Source organism: Strix uralensis, chromosome 10 (genome assembly GCF_047716275.1).
Source record: "Strix uralensis isolate ZFMK-TIS-50842 chromosome 10, bStrUra1, whole genome shotgun sequence".
In the NCBI taxonomy this organism is placed as follows: Eukaryota; Metazoa; Chordata; class Aves; order Strigiformes; family Strigidae; genus Strix; species Strix uralensis.
Genome location: NC_133981.1, coordinates 22,417,323 through 22,445,240, shown reverse-complemented (window position 1 = coordinate 22,445,240; position 27,918 = coordinate 22,417,323). Strand labels below are relative to the sequence as shown.

Here is a 27,918-nt window from a genome sequence, read left to right as displayed (position 1 = left end):
TTCAGGCTAAATACAGACTCTTCCACCAGCATGGCAACAGCTAATTAAGGTCACAGTGCTCACAAATGTTTTTAGTAGACCCATTATTACATTGTAGGTTGTGCCATCTCCTTCATCAGAGTAAATGTGTAATTAATGTATCAGCAGATCCTTGAAGCCTTCGGTACCAACCACTGTTACATAGCCTCCCCAGGCACACTAACAACAGAAGAGATTTGCAGCCAGCCACAGATGCTGCTATGTTTTTCCTCCGCAGTAAAGAAACCAGAACTGCTATCATGGAATTGGACTCATTTTATGAGAACTTTCTTTCTCTTCAGTCATACACACTCGGTCTATACAATTGCAGCAATTCTGTAATCTCTGCAGCGTTGAAATGCTTATCACTATCTGAACTAGAAGTAGCAATCCAGATGCTATAACGCATGTAATTAGTATGTCACAGTCCAGGTTTAACTGAAATAAAGTGTTCTATCCATCTATAGCAGTCATGGACATTGAACTTTGCTGTCCCTGACAAGTAAGTCAGAGTCTGCACATTTAGTATACTTCAATTAACTCTACCTCACTGTGTAACTCCTCTTATTAGCTATCTGCTACACACAGGATGCGTGAAGAGCTAATAATCTGTGGTATTCCAAGACTGCAGCCCATCACCAATATTTGCAAATCAAGCTAAAATCAAGAGTGGGGCTCGATGGAAACACTTAAGCATACTTAAGAGAAGTATGCAAAAGAATGCATGCAGGACACAAGGATCTGTTAAAAATTTCAACCCAATACGCTGGAAAATTGTGGGTTTTAAAAAAAATATTATTTCCTGAGTCTGAATCATAACCATGAGATTTTACCTATTACTGCAAGCACTGTCATTATCATCGCATTTTCCAGTTATTTCTGGCCTCCACAGTTACTTGTTTTGCTTACCTACACCATGAACTATCAGAAAGATTACATACGATCTCATAAGCCTCAGTTAAGAATGTCTCACTTATTTCTTGAATGACATTTTCTAAAGGAAAACAGAGATAATAAAATACCTAGATTGTTACTTTAAATAATATCAAACCACAACTTTAGGTAATTAATTATGCTTTTTTCTTTTTAATATTATAAAACTTTCATAAATGCTTTACAACAGGTTTTGCACATGACTAGACATGAGTAAAATTATAAAATGGAACTTCACCCCTGAACTCGATGTAACTGTAAATTAAGCTAGGTAAGATTTTTGTCTCATTTGAATTGGACGAGTCATGCACAGCACTATTACTTTGCAATATGACAAAGCAATGAAATATTCCAACATGGTTAAGAGAGGGCATGAACCTTAGAACAGTTCCTCCACAGCTCTGCATGCACTCAGTAATAAACAACGTAGTCTTTATTTATAAAACTCATGCTTTCCCCCTAGGTAAGTAGCTTTCTGACTAGCATTTAAGTGAAATCCATCTTGCAAGCTAGGATCATGAATTTTTCATGAAGTAGGTGGTGAGTATTATCACAGAAGTGAAATAACAAGAGTACTGTAATAATCCCAAATCATTAACATATTTCAGTATGCAAACATCTCACCACACACATTCTTTTCAATATTTTCTTTGCCATGATTGCTAGCATCCTAACTTTTCAAAGGGTTATATGGTGCTTTGAACTTTTGACATGTATTTGAAGGAACTATGTATGTCCTGACACAGGAAAACACAAGCTTTAAGACTTGTTTTCAGAAATGCTTTTAGTATGTTCCTGGCAATCTTCCCACCACATCCCCATCTTTCAGTAATATACCTCAGATCAAATACAAATTTGCTGAGTGCCTATTGGCAAAGGCATAGAAACCCATGTGTGTCTGCAGACACAGTACAAAAAGAGTTCTGCTGAAAAATTAAGGGCAGGTGCTTTGGTTTCTAAGGCAGGGTGTGAATCTGCCTTCAGGGTTGAAAAGAGATGTCAGGCATCTGGAGCTGTATGTTCTAAAAAAAGCAAAGACCTGACACTCTGAAGAACAGTAATTTAAAAAAAAAAAAAAGATCTTGTATGTTGGATTCTAATTCTCATTTTATTTGATGGCCCTTTTATAACTAGTCTAACTTTCCTGACTTCTTTCCCCTCTGAGCAATTCTATACTACTGATTTTACACTGATGTAAGTAAGATCAATGGCCCATGACTAATTCAGTAATTTTTCATCCTTTAAAGGCCCTTTCCATTGGACACCCTATTTTTTTTTCTGCTGTTATAGAAACTGCAATTCACTTCTGTCACTCAAATTTTACCTGCAGGAAAGTCAATCTGTTTCTCATAAATTCATAAAGATTGTTACTTATGGCTTTATCTAGAGTTCTGCTTTCTAATTTTTCATAAGCCTCTAAACTTGCAATTTTTTATAGAAATTAGTTTTCATACAGGTATCAGGTCATTCATGCTGACAAAGGACCTGTCCAGAAAGTCATCCTTTCCATGCTAAGAATAAAGGGGGCTAATTGATGGTAAGTCGAAGCACATGCTTGCTTCCTTGCACTGCTTCAAAACTGAGATGGACACTTATGACCGCTGAATACACTTTCCAACTGTAAGATGTACTTTATGTAAAGATACATTTGTGTACGAAGTGGAACCTACTTTTCTTTTCATATGAATGTTAGACAACAAATAATATAAAATATAATCAGAATTAAAAGTTTATTCTAGTATTTAAGCCATGATTAAAAAGACAGAAATTTAAATAAATAAGAAAATGGTCTTAACTGCAAACATACAATTTCAGTTTCACCAAATCATGAAGTTCTGTATATAGAGATGAGACTGGTAGGTGGTTCAATACCTTTAATCCGTGCTGTAACTGTTGAACTGGTTTCTGATCAAGGAACTTGCAGAACAATTCTGCTATTTTTTTCTAGCTACAGTTTAACTAAATTTGTATCAGTTCAGTTTAAATATGTGTCATTTTAACAAGTGCAGAACACCACTTGATTCACTGGCCTAAAATACATCTAGGAGCACAATATGGGCGCCAAGGGGTTTTATGTTTAATGCTAGCATGCAGCAATATGTTGAGGAGTGCACCCCACGGCATCCATAAGCAGACTACCGTTTGCAGCAGGGATTCCACAGGGGCAGGGTAGCGTGTATGAGTTAGATGTAATCAAACAAGCTAGAAGTGTTCTGGAAGGGCAACGAAGCTGGTGAAGGGTCTGGAGCACATGTCGTACGAGGAGCGGCTGAGGGAACTGGGGGGGTTTAGTCTGGAGAAGAGGAGGCTGAGGGGAGACCTCATGGCCCTCCACAACTCCCTGAAAGGAGGGTGCAGAGAGGGGGGATGAGCCTCTTTAACCAAGTAATGAGTGATAGGACAAGAGGGAATGGCCTCAAGTTGCACCAGGGAAGGTTTAGACTAGATATTAGGAAATATTTCTTTCCAGAACGGGTAGTTAGGCGTTGGAATGGGCTGCCCAGGGAGGTGGTGGAGTCCCCATCCCTGGAGGTATTTAAGAGTCGGGTTGACATAGCGCTGAGGGATATGGTGCAGTTGAGAACTGTCAATGTTAGGCTAATGGTTGGACTGGATGATCTTCAAGGTCTTTTCCAACCTAGATGATTCTGTGATTCTGTGAGGATAATATTAACAAAACCAACAGTTGCTGGATTCTGTCATATCATTTGAACATTCCTGAAATCACCTGAATCAAAGCACCAACGGATTTTTACCTCAGAGTATTTATTCTGGGCATGGGTTGAAACAGGTTTGCATGATTTTTTTCAGTGTTTAGCTTTCCTAAATCTGATGAAGATTTCATGATACCCTGGGATGAACATGGTTGTCTCTACATCTCTCACTACCACAAAGGAAAGCAGTCAGGATATTCCAAGTTAAATGCCCAAAGAAGCCCTCTTGCATTTGTACAGAAACTATTTTTGAGCTCAAATTAAAAATCCACACTCCTAAGTAGGATCCAACTAAAGTATAGTGGCACCACAAATTCAGAATGGGAACCGATCTCATATTTGCAGGTTTAGCTTATGGTCACGGGTAGTTAAAAGACAGAACTGAGGCCACTGGTGGAGCAAAGAATGATCACGCTCACAACACATGAACACTGCCTACTCAACCTCACTGTCCATGGACTTGCAGTGGGGGGCACACGCTCAGGCCCTGCTCTATTATGCACGTTGGTGGAAACAACTTCAGGGAGCTACAGAAGATAATTAAAACATGAAAGAAGCTAGTGTGAAGCATGTGACTTGTCTGACACTAAGATTTCTCTAGAATAGTTATTTCTGAGAGGAAATACCTAAGAGAGTGAAATGGACTCTTGCTGAAGCTGTGCAAAATTTGAGTATTTCAAAAAAAAAAAACGTACTTCGGCTGTCAGATGTAGAAGTGACAAGGTAGAAAATCTCAAAGGGGAAAAAAAGAGCATTCTTCCCTATATTCAAATAAAATAAGATCAGCTGAAAAATATTTTCATTTCATTCATATCTTGGCTGAGAGAAACTACAGAAATTTCAGCCAAAATGAGAATTTTTTCAAAAATCAAAGATACAGATATGGCAATTGAGAAGACAGCCATTTCATCATGAACTGTTACATCACACCTTAAAAAAGCTCTACCATAATTCAAGACTATTTTTAAATTATTATAACTCTAATTCAAATAAGACATTGTAAGCATAATACTTTATTGTGTGTTTGTGAGGTGTATTGTACAGACAAAAAAAATATGGAACATGACTTAATTCTTTTATACACATAACCTTATATTTGTTTTTGTTAGTTCTTCCAGTTGTTATAGTAAATATTTTTACAACTCCCGGTTACTCCCAGTTATTACTATAAGAGTGAAAAATCAGCACAGAAATTTTACGTGCAACAAGACCAGTTGTAAGAAAAAGATCTCTTTATCAGTTTGGTGGAAGAACAACCATGACTCTAATGCCACCAGAAGAATATTACAAGGAACTAATCATTTACTTTTTATTGCATCATTACTGCATATAAATGCTACTGTTATTGCTCCACCGCCCAGATTTATTGCATACAATGCATCAAAGCATTAAGAAATGCCACACAGCATAGAAAATGTGATGCATTAAAATAATGGATTCAGCAATGCACAATATATATTATGAGAAGTTATAAATGCTCTATCAATTATTTATTCCCCACCGTAGTTTACTGCAATATAAAAAGTATAATAAAATTAGCTGCAAGAGGTATATGTTAAAATCTGTTGAAAATTGTTTGGAGGGATTTTCATAAGAAGTATGAAAAATAAACTACTTGAAGGCAACAAAAAGTATCACAATAAAACTTTCCTTTGGTGTGAAAAATACTGACAACTATTGTTTTCTTACTCAGACATGAGAGGAAGAAGTTAGGAAGCTTTGGCTATTTATAACAAGTGATATTCTTTAAAGAGTTTCATTAGCTCTTGGACAACCGAATATATCTCTTACAGGAACAGTGACTGCACCATTGATAATCATCTTTTACAGCAACACATTTTAATTACTAATGTTTATTTCTCTGTGAATCAAAAAGATCACCAAATTCTACCTCCATCACTACAAAGAACGCAATGAAAAACTGAATTGACTTCTACACTAAAACTGGCAAATACATCTCCAGTGGAGCTCATTACTCTAGGTGTAACTCCTCCCCCACATGCACAAGGTTATGAAAAGAGCTTTCAAATGAGAAACTAATAGCTTCAGACTTCCTTGCTAAAGCATAGCCCCAAAATTTTCACAGGCATGAGGAAAACACTGGCTAAAAGTCTGTTTAAATTATGTTCAAAACCACAAATACGAAAAATATTCTCAGCTTGCTTTTCCCAGACAAATTGTGAATAAACACACTTTCCTCACTTGAGGAAGTACGTTAGTGGTGGATAGGCTTTCCGTTAGTTTCCTCACCTATTTCATTATTTGTACTAGAAATATATTTTTCTCTCTGTCTTTGCACTGCCTACACTGGCTCTTTGAAAAAATGATTTAAATATCTTAGTTTACTTTTTATTCTTTTCACTATTGCTTCACAGCTCTGCTAAGTAACTTTGCAGTTTGATATCAACATTCATGAAAGGGAACTAGAGAAGCAAATTAACTTTTTGCACCAGAAGAACTTTTTGGTACATCACTTACCACCCACGGTTTGTCACAGAAGTTATAGATGGATTCCAGGGAGTTGACGCTCGGGATGCCTGCGTACTGCATTCCAATGATCAAGTTACGGAAATCTTCATTTTCTGCCATACTGAATGAATGTTGTCGAACAAGGACAAAATCAGGCCTGAATGACCTAGCAAGAAAAAAGATACATTACTAACAGTCAATGATCCAATTGTTTTTCCTTCAACAGCAAAATCTTAAAAGGAAAAAATGTCTAGCTGATGGATAGAGAAGTACTAAAAGAACACTCAAAACAAAGGTAAATGCTACAAGACAGAAAGAATTATTATGGCTTTATGAAAATCTGTACTGTATCTTTTCTTAACTGCTGTTCAGAAAACAGCAGCAGCCAGTCAATAAGGGGACTCCATTAAGAGGAGAGACAAATTATCATGGCGTTCAAGGTTGCTTTCCCACTGAAAGATGAATCATATATATAAACTCTGAGCATGTTCTTAGTTTATGTACACCAATTCCTCAGCAATGACAATCAAAAACAAAACAGGCAAATGTCTCTGTCAGAAACTTAAGCTTCTTGGGAACAATTTTTTTTTCACAACTATCATCAGACTGTTTTAAAGACAGTAAGAGATGAAGCAACCCCATTGCTCGCAAAAGGAATTGTACAATAACTGCAGATAATCACAGTTCAACTTTTGATCAAGACACTTGTCAAAATTAATTTCTAAACTTACAACTGCACTGTTTTTTCCCCCTCTTTCTCTCTTGTTCTCAGGACTTCCCCTGTTGCAACCTCTGTGCCTACTTGTCCTATCACCATGCACCTTTGAGAACAGTCTGACACCATATGCACCTTACTCAAACCCTGACATTTAGTTACTGAAGAAGGTTATGGAAAACAGAAGACATAATGGAACAGGACAGAGCCACCAGTACAGGGGCAATTTGCTCCTAAACTTGACTGTTGACAGATTCTCTTCTGTATCCAAATTTTATAGGTGGAAAAAACACCGACTAGCTTAAAGCTATCAAGCTCCTGAAAGAGGCATAACTGCAGGATAAATTAAATTAGTGTAGTAAATTGGTATAATTATTTACATGCTTTGATTAATTATAAGCTGTGTACTGGAGTGAAAAATTCCAAAGATTACAAAATGATTCAGAAATCTCACTCTAGTAAAACAAAACAAAACTAAAACAATTAAAATTTATATTAAAATTGCCTTAGCAGTTTTGAGATTCCAGCCTGAATGCAGTAGTCAAACTATATTAGCTGGATTCTTAAGCTGGCTTTCAAATGTAACGCATGATTTGGCAAAAGCAACATTATAAAGATTTGCTGTCAAGAGTCATTAAAATGGCACTGTAGGCCAATGACCAAAGCTTGTAAAGAAATGCTTGCCTTTAAACAAGTTCCCCAAAAAATATCTGTAGCACACTTCCGAGAATCTGTGATCTAGGTTTCATGGTTGTGCGCCAAGGGTTTGAAACAAGGAAATTCAATTTACTAGCAGAGCATAATACTTGGAGGACTAATGATGCCTTAATCAAAATTGCAGACCACTCAGTGAAAGAAAGAGACCACCTCTACCATTTAAAATAGTGTAAAAGGAGATTACACATCATCTCAAAGGCACCACTGTGTTTTTAAATAAAAGCACAGAACAGAAAGTGTCCTTTAAAATACCAATTTAATGAAACAATTGGGGAATTGAGGGAATGTGCTTTAAAAAAAAAAATCATTTTGCTTTGCAAAAGCTCCTCAAAGGAACATGATACATTTAGTTCTGTAATTACTGCTGGACAGAATGACTGTGTATACAGAAGAAGGTCATGAGAAAAATTTTAATCCTGGCTCAGGCATTTGTAAGATCCAAAATCTCAGCATTATGTAACATAAGATATAATTTTTCAAGACTTGATTTTCATTCACAAAAATGAAACAAGCAGGTGCCTGTTATACATTTTTTTCCTCCTAAAATAAGACATCAAAATTTTGTCATTGAAATTTCCATGTTTTGTTAACTAATATTTTGCTCATAAATCTATGATACCAGGTCACTTTGAACCTCAAATTAATAACACATAAGAATCTTCATCTGAGTATTCAGGTGTTTATGCCTTTTTAGTAATACACTCATAGTCCATATTCAATCTGAACTTTGACACCAGTGGGACCAGCAGTTTCTCCCACCTCTCTTCATAGTTGAGACAGACAGAAACAAAGGAACATGCCACACATCCTATTGTCAGACCCATATTTCACACTGGATTTCAAATGAAGTTTCTTATCAACATGTAAAGTAATATCCATCAGTATCTCTGCATTCCTCAGCAACACAAGAAGCACATTCCAAACTTCAGGCAATAAGCTTCACAAACTGACTAGGCTTAAAGCAACATAAAGACTAGCACTTCTTTGAAGATACAGAGCATTTATGTAAAATATTTTTGTTTTACAAAAATATTCTGTATCTCCAGATAAGTTATCATAGAAACAGAGAACTGCTCTCCCATCATGTCTGCATATCCTTCTGACACCGGGAAGCGTGCACACAGATGCAGATATCTCACACAGATTTGAGTGAAATTTATCAACTTCAGGTAGTTCTATTTGGTTAAATAAGTTACCCATAAAACTGATAATACTATAAAATCCTTTGTCATCTAATTGTCTGAGTTATCTGATGACACAACAAGATGTCTCTATTTCTTAACATAAGCAGCAGTTTTACCAAGTTTTCTCATAAACTGCAAATGTACATCTTTGTAGATGTTATTTTCTGGAGGTTCCCAACTCACGTTAAGTATTGACATATTTTGATGCTAACTTGGCCTTAATATTTTTGTCCTGTTTGGAAAACTCTCTACAGAAAAGCCACTAAGGAGCAGTGATCAAGATTTCCTGGCTTCAAAACTTCTACCATTGGGGAAAAAAAAAAAAAACAACACAACTAAAAAAAAGCAAATCTCTTCCTTTTCTAAGGAAATAATCTTGTGGATTTGGCATTACTGGTTGTTGTATTAAGCTGCAGTATTTTTAGAATACACAAGAGATTAAACAGTTGTGAGTTTTAAAGCATAAAGTACACTTATTTTCAATATTTTTTTTCCTGACTTTTTTTACATGAATGAGTAGAAATTTTCAAATCTTTTATTTGGACAGATGTTGTGCAAAAATATGAAGATACGAGACATGTTGTATGCTGTCCAGCTCCCTGAACTCTTACTCTTGCCTAAAGATAAACATAAGCAGTAAACTACCAGGTCACTGTTAGTGGCTCGATCTACCTTTCTGAATGCAATTGTTCAGCCAAAAAACTGCTACATTTAACTCATGCTTAAGTGCAGTGGCCAGAATAGGAGTAAGTCCCATAAATTAGATAAAATGTAGGACTACCTGAAATAATTTTGCTAATACTTATTTAAGCTTTAACTTTGCCCAGTCATACCCCTGTTTGAGATCTCCCCTTACATTTACAGTGCTGTTGATGTCCTCATTGAAAAAAAAAAAAAAAAGGTAAAATTACCCTGCCTTCAGTTGGAATAATCCTGCTTGGACAAAACAGTTTACTGGGAAATCTCAGGCTTTTAAACTGAAATCTTTCAAACAGACAATGATATTCCAGTAACATTCCTGAGAGAAGTGCTATAGCTTGGCTTGTTTCAGTACAAAATATTCAACATTGGAAATAGATACTGCTCATCTGGAAAGGTCTGGCATGTATAAAAACACCAAGACTCTTTATTTTTGAAGCAAAGATAAGACCCAAAGCAATAACTCTAAATCCCAGTCATGTATTTTTATACCAGACTTCATTCTCATCTTAACCAAACCCATCTTTCATGTGGTCAAAATGTTGAGAGAGTTCCTTCCTGTCACAGGACTTACTGCACTGATCAGATACTTTATTGCCTACCCTTCATGCCAATGACCGAGCTGCACTGCATCTGCTAAAATCCCTACTGGACATATACAAAAAAATCATTCAGTACCTTTCACGTTCATACATTAAGCCATTTATTGCTTTTTGCTGTTATTCTATTTAGTTTTTCTTACCTGACAACTTTAGTGCCATTTCGAAATACTTGGATATCTACTGCGTAATTGCCATCAGCATGGGCTATCAAGTTGATTTCTGAAAATTCTGCCTATGAAAAGAAGACTCACATTAATCAGTCTGCTTTATTTTACCCTTATTTTCCTAAATCCCTTCTTTTAAGTTTTAGTATCTGAACTGCTGACAGTATACTTTTGGAATATAATGAGCACCAAGAGGATATTAATCAGTATTTGCCACATATGACACATCACATCTGAATACATTCTAATACAAAGAAAGCAAAAAGTAAAAAACTTTATGAAAAAGGACTGTGGGGCAAGTATAAGTGTATTTCCTCATTCATGTCTGCACAGAAGTGTAGAGATTTTATTTTTGCTTTGTATGGTGTTATCACAGAGATCGATACAGACTCAACAAAAATTACGAACAGTTTTAAAGAAAACAATACAAAAGCAATGTTAAAATAACTACGATAAGTAGAATATTTTCTTACAGCATTTAGTGTCTCTTCATATACTTTACTCCTATTTTCTTTGTGGGCATTTACTCTTCTTTTTAAAAGATCTGGTGCTAATAAACAAGCGAATCACAAAATTCACAAATAAAGACCTTTTTCAAAGTATCTTCTCACACTGAAAATGTGGAATTTAAAAGGAATCACTTCCATACTCTGAATCTACAGTTATTTGAAAGGAAAGGACAGGATGTTTTTCATTTATCCACAGTCTTTCATCAGCTTAGACTCTCAAGGCACTTTACAATAACATTACACAGCAGAATAATTGAAATGCAGCCAGCTGTCTTCTAGTGGATAAATAAAAGCGTCTTTGCTATCCCGGACACTAATACAGAATAGAGAGTGTCAGAATTCTCATTAGTCTCCTCTTGAAAAATGGTATCACTGAAAGTCTTCCTAAGTAAAATCTGTGTAAGGCTTTCAGAATTTAGTGTTCAGTTAAGGCAAGTGTTCCAACTCAATAGCCTAAGTATGTGCTTGATTTCAAGCATGGATGTTTCCTCATTAAATCCCATATGCTTATATACTTTCCTGGACCAGTGTTACAATGTTCTAAACACAAGGGGCAGTTTTAAGATTATTGTAAAAACAGTACAAATGGTGAGAGATTGAAATATTTGTGTAAGTGCTGACAATGTCAAAGAACCATTTAAAATCTATTAAATCTGAGATTGACAACTGATCTCTCCAACTAATAAATCATATTAAACAATTACAAGTATTCACAGTATAGATTTTGTAGTTTAAAAGCTTAATACATGATAGAAAATACTGTATGCAATAGAGAGGTTGCTGTAAGTAGTATAAAAATAAAATAATGCTCTCTGATACTAGCAAAAGAACACTGAAGTAGTTGTTAATAACTCTGTATATGATTGTCACACATCAACACTGTGACAAAGTGATTAGCAGGGTTCAGAAACTTTCAATCTCTTACTGATTAAAGGTGGTTCTGGTCCTACAAGAGGCCACCTGAAGGAAATTCTAGGCTTACACAGAGTTTTTGTTAAAGAGACAGCGTGTATGATGTCAGCTGCATGGTCTGATCCAGGTGTGAATGGTATTTGGGGACAAAATAGCCTGTCTTCTTTTTCCCGCTTTTCCCTCAATACTCCTGAAGATCCCTGGCAAAACTTCCATGTTTCCAAGCCAAGAACACCAGCAGATATTCAGTGGTGTAAAGAACGGAGCAAAGCTAGATGCTGTACTATTACAGTGAATTTAGACAAGTTGAATCCACACGGCTAGTGATAACGTTCCCTCACTCTCTGAAATTCCAATGACAATTCAGTTTAAGTACTGAAGCTTCTTACAGTACTATCTATTCACAGAATTAATGATTGAAAAGCAGTGGAAAGGTGTATTTACTTCCCTAGTTTCAGATATCTAGCTCAAATAAAATAGCTATAATTCCAATCACCCTAAATTATATCTGCATATTTTTTTTTTAAAAACACACATGCTAGCACTGCAACCAGAGTGTATGTATATTCTTAATTGAAGTAATTAGTGATACAGAAACACAACATGTAATTCACGGAGTGTCTGGGAAATTCACAGGCTCTAAGCAACAACCTTTTGAATATGACATGTTTTTAATGTTGTACAAATTATGGTCAGAATCCTCTAAAAAGAGACACCTTAGAATGAAATATAATTAAACCTTTGACTGTTCTGCTTGTGAGGTCTTTCTGAAGTACAAAGGGCTACGTATCTATCTATACGTACATGTATATAGAAGCATAGAATGATTTAGGTTGGAAAAGACCCTTAAGATCATCAAGTCCAACCATTAGCCTAGCACTAACGAGTCCACTGCTAAACCATGTCCCTAAGCACCACGTCTACACATCTTTTAAATACCTCCAGGGAGGTATGTATTCATATAGATCTATATGTATTTGTATAAATACACAAATATAAAAATAACATTCAGATTAAGTCATTTAGTTACCTGTTCAACCTTTATGTCATATTCTCCATGGACCTTTTTTCCACGAAAAGCCTTGGCCCTGCAGAAAAAAAGGGAGAAAGAAATGTATCTGTAATTAGTAGCTACACAAAAGCTTCCTGTATGGCCTCCAGTGTCTTGAAAACACACATGTATACTAATTGAACCTACCTACTACACATATACAATTCCTCTGACATCCTTGTATCCTTAACATCCCATCACACAGTATTTTGTGATAAAAAGAAAAATGGGATTTTCAACATTAAAGTGTACACGAAAGTATACTGCAGTACATATTTCACAATTAGTTACTGATCTAAAATGAGTACCAGTAAAAAGATGTAATCTTGCTCTCATTAAAGTCAACAATGCCAGTGGAAATCTGTTTCAATGTGAACAACTTCCTAACAGCCACTCATGTTAATCTTCACCCACTTCATTTAGTTAGAAAAACTGGTTTACTGGGAATAGTATACTTAGAAAATTTATATTGTTTTTAAAGAAATTATCAGGGGTACTGGAGACTGTCATCACCAAATTTGAGAGTGCCTGATTTACTATCAGTTCCGCTTTTTTGAGACTATAACTTGAGACAATGTAATTAATCTGAAGGAGAGTTTATGAGTAATTATTATGCACTGGGATTGCTGTGATGAAACAGAACTTAATTCAATGATCCAGTCTCCCAGGCCTAACAAGCAGACATTCTTTCTAGGAATCTGTCACTTGTATGCCTTAGGCTGCATGTATCTGCTTTGAAGTAAATGGGAATTTAAAAAAAAAAAAAAAATCTCTTGGTAAAAGGGAATTAGTCTAACACTCCTAAGTTGGAAAAGGAATATGGTGTCAGTCTCTCTCTGCACCTTCTCTGCTCAAGCCAAAGCTAAGCGTACCTTCCCTGCTTTTACTATATGCAAGCAAAAATCTGTTGCACAATCCAAAAACAGAACATCACAGAATATCTTCTCAAGTGTTAAAAAACCCCAAACCTGTCAATTTTCAACATCTGACAAAATGCTGTTATATTAAACTAAATCTACCTCATCAGTGAAAGTAATGTATATGATGTGAAAGTTATGTATATACTACGTATTAAAACAATTCATTATTGCTTTTGGAAAATCCTTTCCCCACTGAGGTCCAGAAGAGTTTCACCATTGGTTTCAGTAGTGGAAGAACCAAACTTCATAATAATCAACTGAAAATTCTGCCTTTGGCAACATATTTCTTAAGGATACCTTATGTATTACGGGTAACGGGTGGTAGAAATCAAATAAAGTGAAACAGCATACTAAAACATTGCCCAACAATTAATTTGTTACGAATACACAGTTGGTAAGAAGACAACAGTGAAGAAAGCATTTGCATTACTGGTTTAGACTGTTTTCTTGTAATAAATACACAGAAAATATGAAGTTTGAAATATCTTGTTTTATTATAGGAGGTGCATACTCAGGATAATGTTATCAAATATTTTTGCCAATAACAAAAGTAGAAGTTAAATACACTGAATCACAGGTCTAACAAAGAAATACTATCCATCACTTATTTTTCTTCCAAAATTTGTTCTGAAATTCCATATGAATGTGAAAACTTTGAAGATGTCTGGACACGGCTTAAGTTTTATGATGTTGTTTATGTTGAAGCATCAGCTAGACCATGTTAAGCTAATAGGTGCAGGAAAAACAAGGACATCTGTACGACCCTGGGAGAAGTACACAAAACCCACAGACCAGAGAGGAAGGTCTCATGTTCAAAGATATCACTACATCTGCCTCAGGAGAAAAGCAACCAATTTGTAACAACAGACAGCTTAGATGTCTCTTGGAAAAACTAAGATTTACTGCTTTGAAAAATATTTAAAACTCCAATTCTGATCCCCATGAATTTAACAGTAATGTTATTGTTGAATTTTACTGGGAAAAAGATGAGCTCCTACATTTTATTTCTGATGTAACAACAGGTGAGGCATATACATTATTGGACATCACAGAAACCAAATTTCATGTAAATAGAATTATGTTGGCTATATAACACAATCAATGTTCTAGTGAAGCTGCCTCTCGAACACTGAAAAATAAGCTTAGAGTAATATCCAGTCTCTGCAAAGCTGAATGGTAACTTGACCATATATAGAGATCAAACCCCCCACAATGCTTACCCTAACCAATATCAGCAATTGATTACTTCTTTATGAGAGGAAATGGAACAGGGAAACCACAAAGAGAGGCTCTTCAATTCTTTAGCGCTAAGTCCAATGCACAATTGGAACGTGCTCAAAACATTAGTTAAGGTGAGATGCTATTCCTTTAAATTCAGTCTTTCTACATAAACATCATTTAGATGAGTCAATCGTTAAACAACTAAACTCTGGCATGATTCACATTTCAACAAATGACTTCAGCTTTGAAAATAAATAGTAAGTACTGAAGTTAAGCAATCTGAGGCTGGAAACAAATGTGGCATTTAAACATTTAAGGACACTTAATTTCAAAGTAGCTTTAGCCAATAACTTTTATGAAAATGTGTAATATTCAGTAATATTCTCCAAATATTGAGCTACAAACTGCAAGAATTTATCTTGATATCTCTAAAAAATAACTTGCAACAAAAATTTATGACTCAGTTATTTCAGAACAAACTCTAAGAAATTCTTAGCATGAGTTTGCTGTGAAATAGAACCTAGTTTTCTGTACTTTGGAAATACAGTCATGACTTGCTTGAATCATTTCCTATTTGGAATATGAGAAATGTGAAATCCTATCATAAAGACATTTATTACATGCTTAATATTTATTTATTTTTTTTTTTTTGCTGAGGGGAGATGGGGAACAAAATTCTTTGGTGTTATTGATTTACAGAATTTCACTGAATTGTAGCTTGAAATTCCTGTTATGCCTTATTACTCTCAGTACTGAGCATGGAATACCTCTACACCAACTCTCGGAGCACCTCTGAAGGAAGGAAGTGATGCTTTCAAGGTCAGGATCTCTAGGCAAGGCCTTTGAGAAGAGTGTGAGGTTAGCTGTCAACATGAGTAAAGTTGACAAAACAAATATGCCCCAATTCCAGTAACATTTGGCTGCCCATTGTTGATGATTTCTTGCATTGTATGTAGGGAAGGCAAGAAAAGAAAGCAGTACTATTATTCAGCTGAAACTCACTGTGTAAAAAATTGCTTTCCAACGCCTAAATGTAGTGAAAACAGTTACTAATATGAATGCTGCCTATTGGAGTTACTAGCATGACCTCTTATAGTCAGAATCTTTTCAAAATATGTAAAATATTTATGCATTTCTTGCTTCACAATTAATTTTCTGGATAAAAATCTTGCACATTTAAAATTAAACAACTATAGTATATACAGTTGCCAGAGATGCAGCCTAAAATGAACTCATACTACTTACTGAACTTTGGCAAGGACAATGAATGTAGCAATCACTAAAAACGTTTCAAATATATAGAACAGACCTGAAATATTTCCCTCAAACTACACAGCATCTACATACATTTCCACAGTATCTTACTATGCCATGAAAACAATGTGGTTTCATTTCATGTAAATGAACGAAGCATTAAAACTGGTGCTACTTTCAACTGGCAGCAAAATCAACAGGAAAATCATTTGCTAACATGCAGCAGGTTTATAGTTCTTCAGTTTGCCTTCTTTAACACTGCAATGCAGAGCTTATCAGCTCTGTCTGATAATAAGGTCTTTATTAAAGTCAAAAGCATGCATTCAGCAAACATGTGGGGTCAAGTCCGGCTCACGTGTGTAAGTCTCCTATTTTCACAGCACTGCATACCCTTAAACACTGCAATTTGCACTTGACAATTTAGTGCAGCACTTGTCTGATTTCTGTACAAATAACAACATGCGCACAGGATTCAGTTCTGTTTGAACACTGATTTCTGGGCATGTCTGAACAGTGAACCAGGAACCAATTACTGATCCTATCAATAAGACAACTGTATGCTCAAAAATAATTATAGTGCCAGTTGCCTACAACAGGGCAAAAGTTTGTTCATCATTTAGAACAGTAGCACCCTCTAGAGTACACAAATTGCAGACTGTCAACATTAATAAACAGCGTAATTTACTCCAAGCAAGGTAATGTACATATATATATATACACACAGAGAGTAGTCTCAAAGAACCGGTTCACTGGAATTACCTTATGCATGTAAAGATTTTGGCAGACTACTGACACAGAACCAGCCAGACTTCCACCAACTTAAAAAGTGTGGTACACTAGCCTCAGTGACAGAGTAGAACATGTTGAAGAGAAAGCAAACCCAGTCTTCAAGTTCAAATCTGGTTAGAAATAATTAATTATTTAATTCCATTTAAAAAACAAAAAAAACCCAAAAAAAACACAACCAAGAAAAAGAAGTAGATTTAATCTCAAAGTTTTTGTACCAGAAAAACTATTGTTTGTATATGCTGCTCTAATTTCATGCTGAATGAGAAAGTCAATCTACCTCCAGCAGTCAGTATTTTCTATTAAATTAATGGAATTATGACTGTGTCTAAGATGTCACTGGCATCCCATTTGTACTGTCCAGTAACACAGAGTGCTAAAAAATATGGAACACTGGCATAACCGTAAAATCATAGAGTATCTCAGGTTGGAAGGAACTCATAATTATTGAGTCAAACCCCCTGCTCCTCGCAGGACTACCTAAAACTAAACCATATGACTGAGAGCTTTGTCAGACACTCTGTGAACTCCAACAGGCTTGGTGCCATGATCCAGGGACCGACCACCCTCTCAGTGAAGAACCTTTTCCTAATGTCCGATCTGAACTTTCCCGTGACGCAGATTCATTCCATTTCCCCGTGTCCTGTCACTGGTCACCAGAGAGAAGAGATCAGCACCTCCCCCTCCGCTGCCCTCCTTGAGGAAACTGTAGACTGCCATGAGGTCACCCCTCAGCCTTCTCTTCTCCAACAAACCGAGTGATCTCAACCCATAACTCTTGCACTTGAGCCTTTTCCCCATCTTGGTCATGCTCCTCTGGACACACTCTAACAGTCTGATGTTCTTCTTATATTGAGGTGCCCAAAACTGCACCCAGTACTCAAGGTGGGGCCGCACCAGTGCAGTGTAGAGGGGGACACTCACCTCCCTCGACCAGGTAGCGATGCTGTGCTTGATGCACCCCAGGGTGTCGTTGGCCCTTTGGGCTGCCAGGGCACACTGCTGACTTCTGTTCAACTTGACATTGGCCCAAACCCCCCAGATCTCTTTCTGCAGGGCTGCTCTCCAGCCTCTCATTCCCCAATTTCTGTGTATAACTAGGATCACCTCAGCCCAGGTGGAGAATCTGGCACTTGCTCTTGTTAAATTTCATACATAACACTTGCCTACTGTCCTGTGAAAAAATATTAAACAATCTAATGAAATTATATACATTAGGAATTAACATTTCAGTGATATAATCTAGACACGTTCTAAGTACATGGTTTTTAAGATAGCAGTTTTCTAAATATATGTGCTTTCAATATGAAATCAAAAGAATCTGCCAAGGAAATAATGGCTTAAAAACATGACTGCGTACATATCACGAAGCTGCAATAAAGGATAATTTAAAAGAGTAAGATTATTACTTCTTTCATATGCTGAGGACTTTTTAGACTGTTATGCAGACTTTTTTAAATATATGAAAACCATAAGAAACCATAAGAAGCATATGATAAGATTTGCATAGTATTTTCATTTTATGTGACCTAATCTATAATCTACTGAAACCAGTGGGAATCTCTCTATCAATATCAATGGACTCTGCAACTGCCTGATAGTATCAACATTGCTATACTGATTTCCAATCAATCAGCCTAGCTAATAAGACCCAGCATTTGGAACTGCTATGATGACTAAATAGAAGAAGTTACTAAGAATACTCTAAACACGCTGGTTTACAGACTTTCTTTTATTTACTTGTTCCACATTTTGGCATCAAGAGACCAATAAGAGACTGTTATAAAAAAATAAAATTATTTAAACCCTGACTTTTAAAGACCTTGATGTTCTTTTTTAATTCTGCACTGTGAAGTTATATTGTTGGCACCTGACCCAATCAGTATTTCACTCTCACATGAAACAGTTATGTTTTCTCAAGCTATTACTTCATACTGAAATTGCCTTAAAAGAAGCAGACCATCACCACAAAATAAGTGATGGAGCATATCAAATGCATGACTTCTAGCTTTAGTAGTGCTCCCTGTTGAGTTGGATTTCATTCGACTAATGATAATCTCCATTTCCAGGAGCCTGTAAATTTGAACAGCAGCACATTTTATTGGCTCTGAAATAACACAGGTTATTTTAACAGGTTCCATAGCTCACATTTGTATCAGGCCAGTTAAGTTTTGCTGTTAATCACTCAGTTTGATGAAATGTCACATTCCATGGAAGCACTGTAATGGCAAGGACACAAGGATTGCTCTTTCCAGTTATTCACTGTGTGATCTGACAATTCACAGAAACCCTAACTGGAACTTGATTAATTTCATAAAAATATTTTTTTTTGTCAGTATGACAGACAGGACACAATGCAGTTCTTCATTCTAAGTCATAGCCTAGTATTTTGAAGGGGAAAATACACTGTTCATATAAAAAAAGTGCTAGCTTCTGCCAATAAGGTAACATATAAACAATTGCATTCTAGTCTATTAGTTAATCTGTTGAGGTCACAACAGAAATTATTTCTGAACATTTTCTTCTGTCCCCAGTGGCACAACGTGGCCATTTCTATTTTTTTTTTTTTTGTTATATCCTATTGTTTCCACTGGCACAATATGTCTCAGGCTTCACTGCGTATCTTTACCTGAAATCACTGTCTCAACTACTCCTATACCAATCCTGTCAATTGTAACATATAGAAAGAGAATTACTAGGAAGAAAAGCAAGCACTTATGGTCCTAGTGCATATTAGCACATGACGGAGTCATCCCAGACGGCCTAATACTGGAACCTATCACATGGTTAATTCTATCAAGCGACAGGATTTCTTCATGGCCGATCTGCACAGTTTTATTGAGGACCGTGAACGCACAGCTACCCAAGCAGTTCGAACTTAATGAGGCAGTAGAAAACATCTGTAGGAAACACCCCTCTGGTACAAGGTTTTCCTTCCCTGACTTCTCAAATTTGAAACAAAGAACTTTGTTAAATACCTGCTTAAAAACCAGAGCTCCTGCGTGCAGCCTTTCCTCTGCAGAGGCACTGAACCGTCACACCCTTCCCCATTCCCTTTACCAGCGATGGCTAAACTCGTGAAAAAGCAGAGTCTCTGCACTGGTCAGTGGAGGATTTTCCTGCCCAGACAGTAGAGAAGCTGCCCAAAAGACCAAATTCTGAAACTGTATTAAAAAAAAGCATAAACAATGTAGAAATAAAGAACACAAGCTTATTAAGCAGCAATTATTCCATTTCCCTTTCTGTGCTGCATATCCCCCTTGCTAGAAAGGGGTTTTTTTTCAGAATGGCTTTATATGTGGCACCTTCTGAGGCTTCCACAATCTCTGATTCAATCCCATTTTTTTTCACCTTTGTAACAAATTATCCTATCCCCTTGGCATATACCAGAATGTTACCTCCTTTACTCTGATTATTTAAACAAAACAGAGCCATTTTATCCTTTCACAGCACAGATCATTCCAGCCCAAGAACTATCTGGTTTGTTTTAATCAGGAGCCCTTCTATTTGTCACTCTGTTCTGAACACAGTGTTTTCACTAGAGATCTAAACAAGAAGAAAATGCCTCCTACTCTTGAATCTTTCATTTGAGCTTAACTTTTCTGGGTCTTTTGAACAGCATGCTTTACTGAAAATGCCTTATTTTCTGCCCACTCGAGGCGAAACAAGTACTCTTTCATGTCCAAATGCTAGTCTGTCTTTCTGGTAATGTCTCAAAATCCCACACCTCCGATTATGTAATATTTACCATTAGCCCATTACTTCTGTGCAAGATTTATAGTCGTGACATAATTTCTGTGGGCTTTTTTTTTGTAAATTAGATGACAAATGAAAGTATTTTTAAATGTTCATTCCCTCATCACTAGACGACCTCATATGTGATGCAACATATTATAACGTTTTCCAAATCTGTTAGACTCATTAGAATGACTACTACAGTTTCCCATGGTCAGGTTCATCAAAATATTTTGTACTTATGAGATGAACAAAAAGTCCCAACTTTTATACAGGAAAACACCACTAGCCAAATTACGAAATACTAATGTTCTAAATACTGATGAAGGTTTTAATGGTTCTTACTGCTATAAGCCTCAAACTGCATCTTCTGCACCAGTTGCTGTAAGTTCCTTAACCTTATCTTCTACAGCAAATGTAGTAATATTGCAGGCTAAAGTAACAAAGTTAAATTTGTTATTTCCAAGTCTCTCTACCAACTAAGTTGTCCATTCTTTCCAACTTCTCATTCTGTTGACAACAAAGATAAAGTAGTACAAACTGTTAATGAGCAAATCTACTGTTTAGAAAGTAAGGCATTCTATCTTGAATAAGTGGCAAAAATGTTACACAGTGCAGCCACTAGTGATTAGTTTATGACAGAAAAAACCAAACCATCTAGAAATAGCATCTAGAGATATTTTAAGTTTACTTTTTTCCTATTGAGGTAAAGAAAATAAAGTGAGCCTAAAATACTTTACACTAACAGAAGGTAATTGCTGACATCTGAAAGGCTGTAAAAACCAGCATGGAGTGAAAGAATCCACGCTATCAATAAACTCTTCAGCAGAAATTTATCTGCCTTTTAATTTTTCTATTTATACTGAATTCTCTAAGGCATTTTAAATGCCTCTAAGCAAGATGTGTGACTCTGCGAAGTGAGAAAATTTGAATCATTTACACCTAGAGACACTACAAAGTGATACTTCATATATACCATGTTGGGCTATCATGTTGTTTGAATTTTCACCTTTGAGGATCCTGCACTTAATATAGAAACTGCTTTTTAAAAACCTTTCTAGCTAGTTCCCCTCTGCACTTGTTCTATAGATGAGATGCCGAACAAACTAGTCAACATGAGGCAAGAAAGAGCGGGAAGCATGCAAGTCATGCATGTCTGGAGAGAAAGTGGGAGAGACAGTGCACACCTTTCAGCCACAGCTTGTAGCTAAACCAGATTAAGTATAACATCAAACCTTTAGTCTTAATGTCAAAACTTAAATCTTCAGCGTCACACAGGGACAAGACCCAGGGGAAACACGGGGTAATGGGAGAAGAAAGGATTGCCACAAGTGCCAGAGTATCTTCTTAGAGATATACAGATATATCCATACAGAGAATGGCAGTGATGGTGCAGGCAAGGCTGAGTATTTTTTTCCAAAGGGACACCCACAAGCATTTCACACCCTTGCAGCAATACTTCCACGGCCCCACCACTACTGAACTAGATTTAAATGAGTGAAGGATAAAAAGTTTTTTCACGGATCAGCAATTGCTTTGATCTTTGGCTCAGCGATCCTTTCACCTCCTTCACGTAGATCTGGAGTCTCTTCCAATTCTATCACTAGCTTCATGTTACAGGAATATTAGAGGCCCTATTTGAATCAAGATCCGAAATAACGGGTGTAAAATAGTCTTCAATGTTTCATTTTTTTTTTCATGTAACTGAAACTTATACTTTTATGCTTATACTTAAAGACAGTCATGTTCTGCCCTGTTTCTCTGAGCAGATCAATTAGCAAACCTGGTCTTCATAGCTCTACTTAAGTAACTTGATTTAGCATCTTCATAGATGCAGTAAAGAAAAAGTATATGGCTTTTGCTGCCCTCTTCTGTAGAAAGAAATGTATATCAGATATTGGCTAAAAAACTGTTTCCAGTCACAGAGAAATATAGATCCATGGTCATCTTTCTGGCTTTACTGGCTTTAAGGTAGTTGCACTGGTATCAATCCCTCATTGAAAGAATAGCAGGGGCCAGTCACACGCAGGAGCTGGCTGAAAACTGTGGAAATACTTCATTATCATAAAGTTAGGTGTATGCCTGTGCTGAATGATGGACATTATGCATGATATGGAGCATGAACCTAACTTGCAAATAGTTTTAGATCTATTAGAAAAAGCAGTAAAGAAACAGTAAGAACACTATTTAACGCAGCATTAGCAAAAACCCACAAGGAAATTAATCACTGACATCAACATGGACTAAATTACTAGTAATTGTTAATGCTTTCTATGCCCCTCTCCTACTTTAAGTTGAATTAATATTACGGTGGGGTTTTTTGTCTCTCACACACATGCACGCACATACACACACTCTTTCCATTGGCTTCATGACAGTCTCCTCTGTCCCTAAACAAGATTCCCAGTGTATCAGAAAGCTGTGTGGTACCTGCAATGAAATTCCCCCCCCGCCCAGTGAAAGAAGGATTTCATGCACTGTGCTCAGCAGAACAAAAATATTAATTTATCAGTTATTATGGAAGAATGGGCTTGAGAAACACTCATTTCATCTACCCACTAGCTTTGGAGGAAGGTCCAGAATTCTGCCATGAAAAATCAATTGCTTCAAGATTCTCAAGTTACAATAGCCATCGGAAACACATTATACTGATAATTCTCAGTACAAATGGATACCAAGAAAACAAAAAAAACATTTGCCAGTAGCACTTTTTCACTTTTTTTTTTTTTTTTTTTTTAACCACATTTTATGCCACGTTCTGCAGGGAAACACATGGAATGGTGTAGCAGATTACCTTTTTGCCACTTCCAGGGTACCTCCATACACTCCTTCTCTGGTCATACTTTCAGACATATTGGTACTTTTATCCTAACAAATCACCACCAGAAGTTTTTTCAAACAGGACACTACGTTAGCAAAGACCTGAAAATATAGTTCTTGTTTATTAACTCCTGCAAATCATGCATGAATGGGTTCTGCTGAAAATAAGGCAAGGAATTTATTTTAGCAATACTCTAACCCTTTCACTAAAAGGAACAGTCTCTTCTGCTCAGATTTAAGCTTCCCAAGTACATTATAAAACTAAACTAACTGCCCTGTATTTTAATATTATACTTAAAAGTATAATCACATATAATTTTGTCTGTACTTAAAATATCCACGTTTGGTTTCTTGATTTTAATATTCTCTAAAAAGCCAGATAACTAAGAGTCTGTGTTCCTGAGGATTTTCAGCTTCCCACTATGGATTAGAGAACAATAGAATTTTCTGGTACTGCTGAAGTTAGTGAATCATATTTTTCTCGACAGTAAACTGGCACCAAACCTAATCCACTAGACGGGAAGCATTACCCACCCCTTCCCCAGGTGAGGCTGACCTGGAAAATACGGGCTTTAAAAATTCCTTCACAGGCACAGTCCATAAAACTAAGTCAGGTAAAGTCTGTTGGGATCTGTAACACAAAACATACCGCAAGTCTCAAGGATGTTGTGACAAAAGGGAAGCCATTAAAGATGAGAAACATGATCAGGATACATGACAATAACTTTCATGAAAGTGGTGTCTGACAGGTTTGGATTTTCGTAGGCAGCTGTGCAAACAATTTATTGGCTTATGGTGCATCTAATTAAGAGCCAAATTAAAAAAAAAAAAATCTCCATGAGTGATACATTCATTTTGGTCTAACTACGCATTACAATAATGCAAAAGCCCACAGCTGATCACACTCTCATTATCTGTAAAACAAAAGTGATCTGAGTTTTTAGTGCTTAATGAACACTGTAACCAAACAAGTCCCACACTGTGCCAAGTGTTTGCTGTACAGCTGCAGGGGCTACTCCATGCAAGGTCTGCATTACACTCAGGTCACACTCAGCTCTGGAATTCAGCAGTACGTAATAGTATGCTGTACCTCAAATTGGGGATTTTGAAATCCAGCAGCGTGCCAACCTTTCGAGCAGAAATCTGATGAGGCTGTGTTGCAAGTCCTGCAGCAGCCCCGAGCCTGGGCTGACTGGCAATACCTCACAGCTGTGAGGAGCAGAGGCAATGGCTGAACATGGAACTGTATTCCAACATCGCTTCCCCTCCCCAGTTGAGCACAGTCTTTTTTTTTACACAACTAAAAACTGTTAAATATGAGATGCCAAAAAATGGAAGTGTAACAGACATGAACAATTAATATGCAAACAGCAACCTCTTTTTGACATATATTAAAGCACAGTAATAGTTGTAATAATTTCATAATTATTCCCATCTATGGGATTAATTCCCCCAGTGCCTATAGGTATGAGAATAGGACCTGCTCTCTTTTGCACACAATAGCAAAGGTTGTTCCAAAATCTCAGAGATTTGAGTGGATCTTCCCTCTAGGAGCTGTACTGTGGAAAGACTGCTTTAAATTTAGTTGGCAACATACAGCATGTTAGTCAAGGATGCCCAAGAGATGAACTGAATCCAGCTCTATGTCATTTTGTGGGCTACACCCACCCACTTCAGTCCCTAATGGGAAGTGGCTAGCTTATGCTACTAGTCACCTCTCCACTAATGGGTCCTTGGGCAACCACAAGTCTGCAGTCCGTGGCACTGATTCATTTGGATGGGAGTCATTAGAGAAAAAGACGGGAGTACTTTTCCCATGAAGATACTGCCATTTGGCAAAGATCAAAACAGCAGGCATGTGCAAGCCCTCGTTACGTAAGATCCAAATCTGCAGCTAGTTACTGGTAAATATTTTTGCTAGTGAATTTATGACTCTGGGCAAGGATGATCATCCTGGTGAGTAAACAAAGCATGAACAAATAACAGCATTCAGAATATTTTCTTGATTATTCTACAGTAAGGCCTGTTGGGACAAAAATTCAGGATGTGTTGAAAAGTTTCAGATTCAGAGACCCCAGATATCCATACTGCAAGTTTAATTTGCTTAAGAAAGAAAGGCTGCTACGCTCATTCTAGTTTGCTACCGCATCAACACAAATTAGTCTGTTGTTGTATCAGTGACTGCTTTGAGACAACTCTCGTATCAGAATCCCACATAGTGGCAGACTGCCAGTTTCTTCTAAAATACTTTTTTTTTTTTCAATTGTGAACTACAAAAAGAAACAGAAAAACAAAATGAGCAAGTAATCCTAAACTCCTAACAGCACAATCAAAAGAAAAATCACCAGGATTTGCAGACGTGGCAATTAATTTTTTGAAAGCAAATCAGCAGAATATTTCTGACTACTTTTGAAGTCAGTATTTTCTATCCTTGGTCCTGTATATGACACTTCAGAGGTTCATTCTTATCCCCAGTAGTTTTTACAACCGTATTTTCTCAGCAACAAAACCTGATGAGCATTATGTTCATTAACTTCATTTTAAGCTCCCGTAGTCCGAGTTTCTTCATTCTCATCAATTGCTTGCCACATTCCATTGTCCAGCAGGTAATTCAGAAGAAATTCACACTGTTGAGTTACAGACAGAATCTTAAGCACTACTTTTAAAAAAAAAAAAAATAAAAAATTTCCTATTAGTGGATCTCATTTTTTGATAATATAGTCATAAAATGCGCTAACAATATGTAGTAAATAAGGACAGATTCCTTCACCAAGATTTAAGGCAACCAAAACCAATCTTAGTGACTTTTAATAAAGACTAGATTATGGGCATTTCTTCTGAATGCATTTCAAATCCTATCAATTCAACCAGGATTACTTAAAATTTCTACACCTCTTTACATGATTTTCTATCTTCAACAATTTCATTAGGATGCCCACTTTCACTACTTTGCTGTTAAAGGAAAGCAAAACAAACCAAGATTAATTTCTACAATGCCTGTGTTTCTGTCAGAACGAATCTGTAAGTGAATGAGAGCTGCTGCAGCAAGTGCCACCCATTCAGCACCAAACCGGAGCCCGTTCCCACCCGCCTCTCGGTCGAGCACTGCCACCTCCTGGGCAGACGTCGCCGGGAACCGAAGCGCCAGAAAATCAAAACTTCCGAGGGAAAAGATTTTAGTTTGGAGCACTCATCAATTTGTCAGGCAAAAAGTATTAATTCAAAAGTAATGGTGGTTTAACTTTAAACTGAAATATTAATCGCTGTAAATAAAGTTGGAGCAACTATAAGTAATCTGAACAGTCATTTCCATCTATTATTGCTACCTGTGCAAACTATAATTCTGCTTCTACAAAATGTTTGAGGGAAAAAAAATAGCTGAAGCATTTTCTCAGTTGTACCATAGATTAAAATAAAGCAAATGAATTTATCACAGCTGATGCTATAGTGAAGCTTTTCACAAGACACATGCGTCCAGTGTTGGCAGTGGCCAACAGCCCTCACGGTCCTTTGCTTTTACATCTTACCTCAGTTTGAAAGACTGAAAAATTTAAAAATAAATTTAAAAAAAAATATTAAGGCATAATTATTTACTAAAAATAACAACAGCTAGATTAGATTCCCTACAGTTTTCTTTCTCCCAGCACAGAAAATCTCATGCATGAAGTTGTGTCACGTGTGGAAGAAGGGAAAATGGTTGGCTACACGTACAGCCCGGGACCCCGTTAGCTTGTGGTCTCCCATGACTGAATGGAACCCCCCCGTGCCTCTTCTGGCTGGTACCCCGCTCTCGGATCAAGCTGACCATCTGACAGGTAGGGTTAGAGAGAAAGAAAACTGCAATCTTGTGCTCATACATGAATATAATACATGTCTAGATGTCAAAACCCGTGGGACAAAGAAAACTGGGAAATTCTCAGGACCAGTTTATGACTTAATTTTTTTGCATCATTCAGCTGGAAGAAAGAACAGGACACATGCGCACTTTTAGTCCAGTTTAACCTTAGGTATCTATATAAGCAATAAAGAATTAAGCAAAACTACCCAATTTTCATAATTTGTAAGAGACTAAATCCTTCTTTCCCATCAAAGTGAGGACTGGCCTTTGTGACTGCCCATCCACATCTTGACGACAGCCCTCAGTGACAGAAAAGACAGTCAGAGGAAACCAACACTGCTGATGGCTGAACCCTTGTTTGTCTCCATCTTCCCTTACTAACTTCCACTAAAACTGTCACTTCATCCTTAGTATAGACTCCTTGTTGCAGGAAAGTGTATCTAAAGGCAATTCAGAACACTGTATTTTCAATATATGGGCTCAGAAAGGAACAAATTAAGGTGAGCAGCTCTTTTCAATGCAGTGTTATTTCCTTGGTGAGCCCAACAGCAAACAGAAGATCATTATTGTACATTCAAACATACACAATTCTCAGTTAGAAAAATACCTTGAAAACACTTCCAGAGTCTGGTCACAAATTGGACTGTGTTTTGCACA

General features: G+C 36.7%; 1 protein-coding gene across 1 annotated transcript in view; it reads right to left on the bottom strand.

The window, feature by feature from the left end:
- Positions 1–27,918, bottom strand: part of SYN2 (synapsin II) — a 196,375-nt gene that overhangs the window by 108,414 nt on the left and 60,043 nt on the right. Inside the window, exons 2-4 of the mRNA XM_074879738.1 lie at positions 12,667–12,724; positions 10,192–10,283; positions 6,144–6,300 (exon numbers count right to left, since the gene is read on the bottom strand). Of these exons, the coding sequence (XP_074735839.1) occupies positions 6,144–6,300; positions 10,192–10,283; positions 12,667–12,724 (307 nt within the window). The remainder of the gene's footprint in view (positions 1–6,143; positions 6,301–10,191; positions 10,284–12,666; positions 12,725–27,918) is intronic.